A 12,273-nucleotide genomic window follows, 5' to 3' on the forward strand; every position below is an offset into this window, starting at 1 on the left:
TGAATAAAGGTTAGCGAACACCGGGAGGGCAGGAGGGGGCAAACGTGAACATGTGGTCACATACAGTCATGACGTTATATGTGACTTTTATTAGCCTATTATTGATAAAAATATTTAATTTGATTAATATATAGTGCAGCTGTAATGCTGGTTTAGTTCAATTTGAAATGACTCTGCCTCATAAAAACAACTTTTTAATAATTACAGTTTTGGAGATCTTTGTTGAAAAAAAAGTGCTTTAAAGGATTGGAAAAGGATATAATCAAATCAGTCTCTTTTTTTAAATTCAATATAACAGGATCAATATTTGGCCCCAAATCAAGTATATGACTGTCACTATTAACAATAAAGTCACAATTATAATAAGAATGAGAAAGGGAGATGGTTGCAGCAAAGATCAATAAGAGGTATTATAAATAGTATTGACGCAAGTTTGACATTTATTTTATTAACTTAATAATGAAATGTTAAATTTTTGCTTAGGATTTTTTTTCTCTTTTTTTGCGATAATATTGATACCATTAAATATTGCAATATTATGTTCTGTGATACTGTAATGATTTTCAAGCACACTCAATTTTTAATTGTTTCTTTTTTTATTTAATTTTTGTGTTGTGTTTAAACTCCCGTTTGCTGGATAGATAGCTTGTGTTTTAATTTGACTACAAATTGCATCCATTGTAACAGCATATCATTAACATGTTACGGGGACTGTGATAAATACAAAAGCAGATCACACTGTTTTGATTGCATTAAAAAATGTTAATTTTTTGTACTCAATGCTCTTATGCAGATAGCGGTGTGTTCTTAAGACCCTTTTCCCAAAATTAGTTTTAAAAAATTGCAACATGTTGCTTTGCTCACAGTATTGCAAAAAATCGGAATATATTGCATTGTAACCTCTGTGCTGGGCAATATATATCAGTATTGTGACTAGATATCACCTTAGATTTTTTATATTGTAATATTGTAAGTGTTGCATTTTCCTGGTTTTAAAAACAGCATTACAGTGAAGTGAATTACTGAATTAATGTAGTGAATTCATCAAACTGACTGTTCTGTTACTTGGCTTTACCAACTGAGTCATTTTATCCACACTACTGATGATGATTTCTTAGAAATCTCATTGTGTCAAGGTATTTGGTCAAAGATATTGTGATATTTGATTTTCACCATCTCACCCAGCCCTACCCTGTATCATGATATGTATTATATTGCCAGATTCTTGCCAATGCACAGCCCTAGTCAGTGAGGCTTCATGTGAGCTAAAATCTTAAATGTATCATGATACATTTGCACTGTTCAGTACATTTTCACATAGCAGTATCTTGTTGACAAATGAATGGTTCCTGCTGGTTAATCACACATTTCCCATCTCCGTCCCATCAGTATGGACCATTTCACATTCCAGAGGACGCTCCAGTGGGCACCACAGTAACAGCTGTGCTGGCAGGAGATGCTGATGTTCGAGGAGGAGACAGCTGGCAGGTGGACTACCGTTTAGAGTCTGGAAATGAGGAGGAGGTCTTTACATTGGTGACCGACAAGCAGACCAATGAGGTCTCACTCATCCTGTCAAAGGTAAACAGCAATAACCATCCCTCGACTTCTGCGCACACACATTTGACCACCTTATTGATTACTGACCACATACAAATTGCTCAGCTCAAAGTTCCTGCCAAGTCCAAATTAAACTGAAATGTTAATTGTCTCCTCTCAGGAGCACAAATATTAATGTCAAGGACGATTTTTGGTGGTGTGCGTCTGTCCTCTGTGTCTTTGCAGTCCTGAGAGACCGTTCAGTGGCTGGCCATGTCGAAGTAGCAGACACTAACTCATTACAAGAACATGGTTTTAATATGACAGTGTGTACAAGTGAAGCAACAATAGAAAGGTTGGAAAATAATATCCCAGTGCTTCAATACTTGAGTCTGACATGCATCAAAGAAAAAAAGAGTCCAGATGACAATGGAATGTTTTGCCAAATAATCTCTACTGTCCCCGGGGCGCATCACCCTTCGCCTGCCCCGTTTAATCCAACAGGACATTTTAGGGATGCATGAGGGAGTGTGTGTACGTGTGTGTGTGTGTATGTGTGTGTGTGTGTGTGTGTGTGTGTGTGTGTGTGTGTGTTTGTTTGTGTGTTCTAATGGTCTGCTCTCTGTAAGTGGGCCAGGCAGGAGACAGTCTATTATTTCAACCTCTCTGTGGGAGTTGACAAATGTGATTGAACTGTGAGCTGCACAGGCTCTGCTGAGATAAAGCAGGAGATGTCTAAAAGCTAAAAATGGATCTCGTATTATTTCAGATTAACACACAAGGACTTCTGTTTTTTGGAAATGATATTACACAGATTAAATTTCTGTCTCTTTGAGCAGCTGTGTTTAGAGCTATTGTGAGATATTATGATGACCAACTTTGTATCAAAGGATCCTGTTGATTATTTAGCTCATTTTAGTATAAAAAAATGCTAAAAAAGCTTAAATCCTACACAAGTAAAGCCCCAATGGAATAAAGTGCACTTGAGCAAATCCTTTAATTCATTGCGCTACAATGGGAGGTCAGTGCCAGAAGGCAGACACATTTCATTATTAGAAATTACACACTGTTCACAGCCCAAGTGAGTAATTAGATTGTGTGAGCAGACACTAATGGCAGTTTACCACACAGGCTAGAGGGTGCCGATTGAGGTAAATGTATAATGAACCAGGGAGTAGTGAGGAGAAGCTAATAAGGATGAGGAGGAGATGACAATACATCAAAATGTAAAACCATTCTGTTACAGAAACATAAACTAAAAAAAAATACTTAAAATAAAACTTAAATAAAGATTTGCTTGAAGTGAACTTGAACTTACCGTAGCCATTCAATTAATCATGTCAGTGTAATATTTGCCTTTAATGAAATTGTTTAAAGTTATCAGCAAATACATCTTTCATACATATTCATCCATTATGAAAACAGGTATGAGTCATCAGTTAAAAGTGATGTAAGAGAACTGAATCATATGAGAATGACCTTAGCAGGAGTAATGCTGCAAATTTAATGGCAGGAACCATTAATCATTTTGATGAATAGGGCATATATCACAAAGAGATTTGTTATCTTAAATGGCTGATGCTGCTCAACGGTTTTTAACAGGTTTAACGTCAGAGTCTTGCTGTTTTGTGTTAGTGTTAACAGTTTGGTGTTGGACGTTAACCATTGCTGTGGGGCTTTGGCCAAAGCGGCAAAATATTAAAAGTTCGGATGAGATCAGGCTCTGCCATGTTACCTTGTGCTAATCAAGCAAAAAAGAGCAGGAGGAGAGCGGCTTATGGAGACGGTCCTTGTGTGATCGAAAACTGTAACACAACTATATGCAATTTTCACTTGCCCCTGAAATTTAATAGCGAAAAAACACCCATAAACATCACAACTTGTGTCATAACTTTGCAGAAAAGCTGCTGGAAAAATAGCTGCAACAATCCAAAAATGGCCTGTGAAATCTTGGAGTGACTGTGAAAGAGGTCACTTGTAATGACAGACCTACAGAGATTGAGAGATGCAGTTCCCATCAGCTTTATGGAGCATAACTTGGGACATTGTTTTCGTTTTCTGGCCCGCATCTTTTTTGTTTTGTTTCACTCTCGCTGCTATCAGAGTGTCATGTTTGGCAGCAGCGAGCAGCTGCTTTCAGCAACAGAGTTCAAGAACGCACTTTACTCTTCCTGCTCAGCACCAAATGGCAAACGTTAGTGAGTAGCTGGTGGGTACGTGGATCATTTAGCAACAAAAGAGACAGATATTTCCCTCAGGAGTTGTTGTAGAGCAAAACAGATGTTAAAAGAGAGTGAATATTGGACTTACATTCAGTAGGTGAAAGAAACACAGCTCAGAGAAAATCATAATTTTTGTTTGGTGGATGTGTAAATAAGCGACTCTTTGCTAACAAGCAAATTAAAAGGTGTTGATACGTCAGTGTTGGGCTAACTGCTTCTTTAAACAGCTTCTCCCTAATTGCCAGTCAATTACTATGGGATAGAAGAAAAATTACTTACATTTTTTTCTTTATAATAAACAGTGATAGCGAACAGTAATAATAAAAGAACAATCAAATTAATGATTATTTAAAAAAGTCTATTTTTTAGATAATTGAATATATAGATTCAAATATTGGGTACCAACAGTACAGGTGAGCTTTATAATAGTGGGTGAAGATGAGTAAATCTAACGTGGTATCGTCATGTGACGATGACTGACTATAGACTCGAGACAGTACTTGCTCCATGTTCTGGTGCACTGAGTAGTTTGATGCGTCACTTTCAGTCAACGGCAGTACTCATGCACCCTCCAAGGTCTGCGTTTCTTCTCCATGGCAACAGAGACGCACGCCTGCCTGAGCAGCATGATGTCAGGTCAGCGCTGGTCTAATAACGTCTTGCTTCATGGGCAGACAGAACACATTGAAGTGTGAAACCTGACAGCAAAGACAAGCTCCAGGGCAGGATTTAGGGGAAACATTAAGTAATCAACGCATTAGAGATTAAGCTAAAACATGTTTCCTTCAGTCCCTAAGTATCAAAATCACCGACTGTACTGTCAACACCATCATAACTGCAGTTAATCCTTCCATACCTCCACTATGAAACAACAAATTTAATCCTTCGAACAAAGTCAGCAGGTCACAGTTATTATTTTTAGTTTCAAGATTACTATAATACCATCACCTTAAATCTGCTATTCCAAATTTTGACGACGGATTGATATTTTTTTTATGTGATTTTTTTTTTACACCATTTTACAATCAAGAATCTGTATTTAATTCCCTGCAATGTTTAATAAATGTCATACAAATCCTTCTAACAAGATGTCAAGCTCATCCAGTGGTATTTTTTGCATTGTCACAACCAGTAGCAGTTGCTCTTAGTGCATCATCATGGAAAATGTTTCATTAATGACACAGTGAATGAATTGGCTCGTCTCCCTGTGACCATTGTCTGGCTCATATTGGAAATACGGCTACTCACTGCCAGTAAATCCAGTTTCTTTGTAAGTGAGATAAGGGGACCGGACACTGGTGACTGTGCAATGTTACTCTCTTTCTGGTAAAGAAATGTGTGGGAGTTTTTCCATCAGAGTGCTTACAAAATGTGTTTGAATCCAGAGAAATTTGACGACTCCCCTTAAATAAGTCTCATTTTTATGTCCATTGTAAAGGACGAATCACCATGATGTCATGCTAAGAACAGCCGTCACTTGTGGGTAGACAACTGGCAATTTGCTTTCAATTGTGGAGATATATGAAATCAACCCTAACTATAATGTTTAAAGATACATTGTTAAACACAGGTGGTAATTTTGAGTGTGTGTGTACGTATGTTTTCACAGGTCCTGGACTTTGAGCGTGAGAGTGAATACATCCTTGTGCTCAGTGCTCAGAACCCAGTGGCTCTGGTCCGCGGCCGGTATGGACCTGCGTCCACGGCAACCGTCTCCATCTATGTCGACGATGTGAATGAAGGTCCAATCCTGTCTCAAAGCCATTATGAGGTGACTGTCAGAGAGGGCGAGGAACCAGGACGGGTTATCGCCACCATCCGAGGTTACGACCCTGATTCTCACCCAATCAGGTGAGCCTAAGAGCTGATGATTCCTGTCGGAATAATTATCCACTTCCAAAGGTCTTTTTATACAGAGAAGCACATGTTTTACTTCTTGGTTGTTTTTTTTTTTTGAGCAGATATTCTCTTCAAGGAGACACTAAGAAATACTTTTCAATAGGGAAGTATTCTGGTGAACTAAAGACGGTGCAGGCCTTGGACCGAGAGGAGAATAGCACATACACCATGGAGGTCATTGCAGTGGATGGACGTAAGTTCGTTCTGTCATTATAAATAGCAGAATTAATTTATTAGCAATTCCCGGTAAATTATTTTAAAAACTCTGAGAAAATAGCACTCACATATAAAAGCACACATGCACGTCTATACAGACACACAGAGTCTTAAGAATACAGATGCAGAAGGAAAGACATAGCTGCAGAAGAATGAGATCAAGAGAAAAGCAGTATGACTGCGAGAGAACAGAAAACAACCAGCAGAGAAGGTTAGGCAAGGTGGCAAATGAAAAAAGATAAACATTCAGACTTTTTTCTGATTTTTGCTCCTCATAGGGAACTCTTCCTTATCTGCATCCACGCTGGTGACGGTCCAGATCCTGGATGTGAATGACAACAGTCCAGTGCTCGTTGGAGACTACTCCTGGAAGTACCTATGTACGCCTCGCTGGGAGGACCAAGCCCTGGTGCTGGCCTCGCGGGACAGCGATGGGCCACAGCACGGGGGACGGCTCAATTTCTCCCTACGAAGTGATGCCACAGTTCGACGTAACTGGAAGCTGACACCTATAAATGGTGAGATGAACACAGACTTGGCGAACCTGGTTGACAGCATACAGTGCTAGTCTTTATTATGATCATCATGGTGAAAAGAGAAGATAGTTGAGTAACATTAAATTTTAAATCAGGTGTTTGAAGCATCAGTTATGCCCAAGTGCTATTAGAATTTTTGTTCAGGATGCTAGCGTGTTCTCAAAGCCAGCAGGAGTGCTGCTAAGCGGATATAATTATCAGTCTAAATCAGAATCCTTAAATTCATCACATTTGTGATATCAAATCATTCCATTAGTTTCATATGGACATGAACATCCCAATCTTTAGCAGCAGTATGAGGCGCACCGGCAGCTGCCCTTTTTTGAAGTTACGAGCAATTGCCATAACAGAAAGAGCAAGATAGTCCGCATGGGGCGGCCATGAAAAGAGGTGCATGGGTCAAACAAATTCTGGACTTTCACCCAGGACACCGTACTTTCAAGCCCAAACTGGAAATAGAAGAAAAGAAAAGAAACAAAACAAAAAATAAACAAGCAGACAGACAAAACTAAAAAAAGTTTATTTTGAAAAGACACAATGCATGTAATTTGCATAACTGACACGCCACCCATGAGCATCCAAAACGCTGGAATTGGAAGCGAAAATGCGTTGCTTTGGGTATGTGAGCGTTTTGTTTTCTATTACAATGCCACTTTGCAGAATCAGCCTACTTTGAAATAATGTAACAAAAGGAAGTTAATTAGTTAATTTATTGAAGAAGATGGTTGATGTCATCCGCCACAAAGCTGTGCAGTGTGACATTACTGCTAAAAAGATTTGTAAATACAGCCTGTGGACTAAATGTTTTCAGTGATTTTCTTACCTATATGAATTGAAATCGGTGATATGTCTTCCAGGAGGACACAGTCAAAGAAACAAAGTGATCTGACCCTGAAGATGTGCAAATTGCCCTGTTCTTTTTTCCTCCTGCATAATTTCGTCAGTCCTATCAGGAAGGGGAGGTGTAATGTAATTATCCGTTTTTTCGCCATTGTAAACTGCTAAAGTTGGGCTCATTTGATGCAAACTATTTACTGCAATGACGTCTGACATTAAGTCATTCAAACAGCTCAACCACTTCCTTCTCAGGTTTTTTTTTTTATCTCCCTCTTTCACTCCCCTGTTCCTGTTGGTATTGATTGAGCCAAGCTGTAATTATATCTTCTGTGTAATTTCTTTGGCGTCACTGCTGGGTTCCTGCCAGCTAATGGATGCTAAAAGAGGAATCTCCCAGAATGCTTTGCACCTGGTCGCAGCCTTTAATGGTCGTACCAATAAAATGTGTACTTGTGCCAGTGTAATGAGGAGCATGGTTTGTGTGATACAACCAAGACCTCCAATGAAAAGAGCACGTGTGTGCGTGCACGCATGCTTGCGTGTGCGATTGCAACTCATTTCGAGTCTTTCAGAGACTCTCAAATGTACCATGTGTAAATAATTGGCAGTTCTTTTCAATGCAGAAATTCAGTTAATGAGGCAGCTCACTCTTACTCCACTTATGTCCACTCTGAATGGCTGTTCATGGCAGTGAGGAGAAAGATGTGACACATCCAGTCTTTATGTAACGCATTTTAATAGCATTGCAATGCAAAAAATACTTTTTGGTGTCACAGTTGTCTAAAATAGTTCTTGGTTGGCAGGCGATCACTGATCCAACCTGCGTAAATGTCACATCAGCGGCGAAACAGCACAGATAGAGGATAAATTAACAGCCTGCACAGCTCGTGTTTCCCTTACAGACAAATGGAACATGAAGGGGAACGATGGTGAGGTGTGAGCGTGGAGTTTAAGACCCTCAGATAAGGGTTCAAACAACTTGATAAAACAGGTCTCTTTACGGGACAGGGCTTTTACGTCATGCAGCCAGGCGTGTATTTAAGACTGATTTACAGAGATAAGATAAAGAGTCACACACTCCAGACCCCTCAACGTACTGCTCCATCAGTCTTTCTCGTTCTGTGTTGTGTAGTTACACAGCTGCATGTTTGCGTGTGTTTTTGTTTGATTTTTGTTCCTTTGCAAGTGGAAATTATAAAATATTGTAAAACTGTGTGTGATTGAAATGTATACCAGTGTTGCAGTTGACTTCCCTCTGCCTGTGTTTTCTGATTTTTGTCATATTTTGATATGTTCGGCGCATTCCTGGGCGCAGCGCTCAGGTGAGGTTGGGACTTTATAGAAACGTGGCAACCAGGTGCCAGACTGTAAGCAGCAGGTATCCAAGAGGAAGCTACGAAAATCATGGACATGGTGCCGGATAATATCTTACATAGTGAGGTGAATCACCAACTGGACAAAGCTGGGGTTGGCATTCACTCTCACCCTTGCTTGTGATGTGAAAATGAAAAAAAAATAACAGAGATTGAAGCATAAAAACATGAAAACAAATAAAGTTTAAAAGTAATATAAAATGGCAAGATATGGATGATAAAACCCAGAAACATTTTAAATATGCATGAACACTTACCGGTAAAAGACAGTTTTAAGAAGGGATGCAACAGATGATGTAGCCTCTCTAATCTCAATAAACAGAGTGTCCCATAGTCCCAGCTGCTCTAAATGCAAAGGCTGGGTCACCTTTGGTCACTGTCTAAAACGAGAAAAAAACAGCAGGGCTACATCCACCGATCTGAGGGAATGTCCAGGCACATAGGGGGTCATTAAATCCTTGATATAAACTGAAAGAAGGTCATTTAGTGCTTTAAAAGAGATCAGTGAAATTTTAAGATCAATACTGTCTTGGTAACACATTTATGTGTTTTACCCCTCAGATACTCACACCAACCTGTCCTTAAACATCCCGTACCTGGCCCCAGAGGTCTACACTGTGCCCTTCACCATCTCCGACAGCAGCTCTCCTCCCAGGAGCACCTTCATAAACCTGCCAGGTAATGCCGACTCTCCTGCTGCTGAGCTTAAGCGAACGCGGGGAGGTTATGGGACAAGAGCACAGGAACAATCAATAAAGATCAAACTCTGTGTGTGCCAGCTTGTCCCAGCACTGCTCTTGTTTAGTAATGATGCAATGGAGCTTAACAAATGATTTTTCCAGGCTTGTGGTTACACAGCTCTCTTAAGATTGTGCTCGGCCCAATACAGCCTCCTGACACCTGATATACACAACACAACACAACACAACACAACACATTACTTCTCATACAAAGGGTAAAATAATGTGCGTAGGTTTTGTGTCCTCCTATATGACATTCAGTTTTCATAAATTATATATAACATGTATACCTGTGATCATGGAAGGATAATGAGACAATGGGCATTTTGGCACAGATATGCAAAACACTCCACCGCCTCAACTACACAAGACACAAAAATAAATTTATATTGTTTTGTGTCTCTGTAGTCTTTAGGCATCTTTTTGTGGTTGTCTTGTGTCCCTTTGGGTTAGATTTGTGTCTTTTTTGTTGGTTTTGTGTCTCAATGTAGTCATTTTGTGTCTCCTTGTGGTTATTTTGTGTCTCTATCAAGTCAGTTTGTGTCATTTTGTAGTAATTTAGTTTCACTTTGTTGTAAATGTGTGTTGCTTTGGGGTAATTTGTGTCTTTTTGGTTGTTTTGTGTCTCTTTAAAGTCTTTGTGACACTTTGAGGTAATTTTCTGTCTCTTTGGGCCCTTGTGCCTGTGCCTAATACACCCGTTCAGTAAGCAATCCATCTGCACAGGCAGGTAAACGTTTAATGTCTTTTACCTGTCATTTTAAAAAGAGTTTATTATCCCTGTAAGTCCTCAAATACATCTTCTATAAGTTTGAAGTTGAGCAGTATTTTTAGTTGTGTTTATAACATAAATAGTTTGAATCCCCAAAAGCCCCAAACATCAATTCCCAACATTACATGCAGTCTTTCAATGACTCGTACTTCCTGTTTTGTCAAAACTGCTCTGTTGTTATATGTGAGTTGTTTTTGTTTTCCCTTAATCCTTTCATCAGTGACAGTGTGTCCCTGCAACGTCAGAGGGAACTGCAAAATGGCTGCTAAGCAGCTGGAAGGCATGCCAACTATTCAGTCTGCAGTGGGGATTCTGCTCGGCACCTTTGCAGTAATAGGTAAGCAGAGAGGTTGATGTAAACAGTTATAATATGATTTATCATAAATATGAGTGCAGTTGAGAATGCATTGTTAGCTCCATTACAAGCTTTATGTAGTCAATGCTGAAGGACCCTTGTACTGCATTTCTTTATATTTTTCATGGCAGGCATCATGATAGTGTGCCTATTCACTATATTTTACCATAGTGCAGCAATTTAGATGAATGTCCTTTTGTTTTTTGTTTATTTAATTTTTTTGTTATTTCATTCCAGGAACTATCCTAATTGTTGTGTTTGTGAGACTGTCCTACCAGAACCCCAAAGAGCCGAGCAAAACTAACCAGGAGAGAGTTCCCCTGAAGATTTCAATCTAATTAGGATGACACTGTATCATCCATCCTGCTCACTGCTCCAGCCAACTGGACCAATGTTGCTTTCAGGGCACTGAACTCATTAAGTGAATGTCTAAAAATGAATGTATATTTCATTTATTGGATCAAAGTATAGATACACACTGACCTGACAGTAAAATGACAATATTTTAGATATTTTAGATTAGTCATAATACAGTATATAATGAAAGTTTAGTGCTTAGGCCTGTGTCTGGGACATTATGTTGACTTGTGTTTTAAGTTTGCCTTTTTTATTGGTGTAGAACTGATAATTTGTTTCTAAATGGTGTCTATACACTACAACAGAGTAATAGGGCCATGGTTTAGGAAAACAGTTGAGAAATGTAAGAATTAAGTCATAATATGTATGGAAAAATGTTGCTATATATTAAAAAAAAAAAAAGGTTAAAAACATGATGTACAAAAAAGTACTGCTTTTGTGAAAATGTTGCAACTTCTTTTTTTTAATTTTATGACTTTTTGTCCCTTGATATGTCAACTTCATTCTCAAAATTATTTTTCTATAACCTTGGCCCAAATACTCCATCGTAGCTTGCGCTGCATGTATTAGGTCTTCATTTCTACATTTGGTTACTGAAATATGATGCTATCTCTCTAATTTTGATAAATTATTATAAAATGATTGCTGTAAACAATAAATCAGAAGAAATACGCCTGTAAATGCTAATGTGAGTTATTCAGATTTAACACATCAATTCAGAATTAAAACATAATGCAAGCACCATAACTGCATCATTTCATTTAACTTTTGTATCTTCATATTTATAGAGGATGATTCTTAAAAGGTCCTAAGGTGTCTTTGAATACATGATATCTTAAAATATTTACTGATTAAAGGCCTGAAAGCATATGAAATTCATATTGGATGGGTATTAAATGTTACTTTAGTCTTTCACTGTAAGAATTTCTGGTGTTGGTACAACAGGAAACATCAGTTTAACAGGACTGAAGCACTATTTATTGGGGGAACAGACTACAACACAGCGCCTGTATGCAAGCAATGACCCTATTTTATTCCCCACTTACATCATGCAGTGAGTCTCCATCATTAAGGCCTTTGCTACACAACCTGCTTTTTAGTTTATGGAAATGAAAAAATGCATGTTTGACAACAAATGGCTTGAGAATAATGATAACCTTTGGTGCTTACAGTTGGTGCCTGGAAATGCTTGACGAAGTTTCAAACTTGGGAAAGTGGGAATCAAGGCGATGGACTCGCACATGCAGAACCGTAAGTACAGAAAATATCATCAGTGTCATTTCACCCTACTGTTCATTTTGAACTGACATCAATGTGTAAGTTCACTTTTGGTGTGCATTTCTATATATTATTATATTCATCTTAAATTTCATTGAAAGTGCTATTAAAAAGGTCTTAAAAAGTCTTACATTTAACTGGTTTATATC

The 12,273-nt window shown here is 38.5% G+C and overlaps 1 protein-coding gene across 2 annotated transcripts in view; it reads left to right on the forward strand.

The window, feature by feature from the left end:
• cdh16 (cadherin 16, KSP-cadherin) overlaps positions 1 to 11,154 on the forward strand; it is a 32,350-nt gene extending 21,196 nt beyond the window's left edge. For both annotated transcript variants that reach the window (XM_042489388.1, XM_042489378.1), the window contains 7 exons: positions 1,390 to 1,581; positions 5,371 to 5,612; positions 5,723 to 5,853; positions 6,155 to 6,394; positions 9,184 to 9,300; positions 10,355 to 10,471; positions 10,727 to 11,154. In XM_042489388.1, the coding sequence (XP_042345322.1) occupies positions 1,390 to 1,581; positions 5,371 to 5,612; positions 5,723 to 5,853; positions 6,155 to 6,394; positions 9,184 to 9,300; positions 10,355 to 10,471; positions 10,727 to 10,827 (1,140 nt within the window). In that variant the 3' untranslated portion in view covers positions 10,828 to 11,154. The remainder of the gene's footprint in view (positions 1 to 1,389; positions 1,582 to 5,370; positions 5,613 to 5,722; positions 5,854 to 6,154; positions 6,395 to 9,183; positions 9,301 to 10,354; positions 10,472 to 10,726) is intronic.
• The last annotated feature ends 1,119 nt before the right edge of the window (positions 11,155 to 12,273 follow it).

The sequence above is a fragment of the Plectropomus leopardus genome, chromosome 1 (genome assembly GCF_008729295.1).
Source record: "Plectropomus leopardus isolate mb chromosome 1, YSFRI_Pleo_2.0, whole genome shotgun sequence".
NCBI lineage: Eukaryota > Metazoa > Chordata > Actinopteri > Perciformes > Serranidae > Plectropomus > Plectropomus leopardus.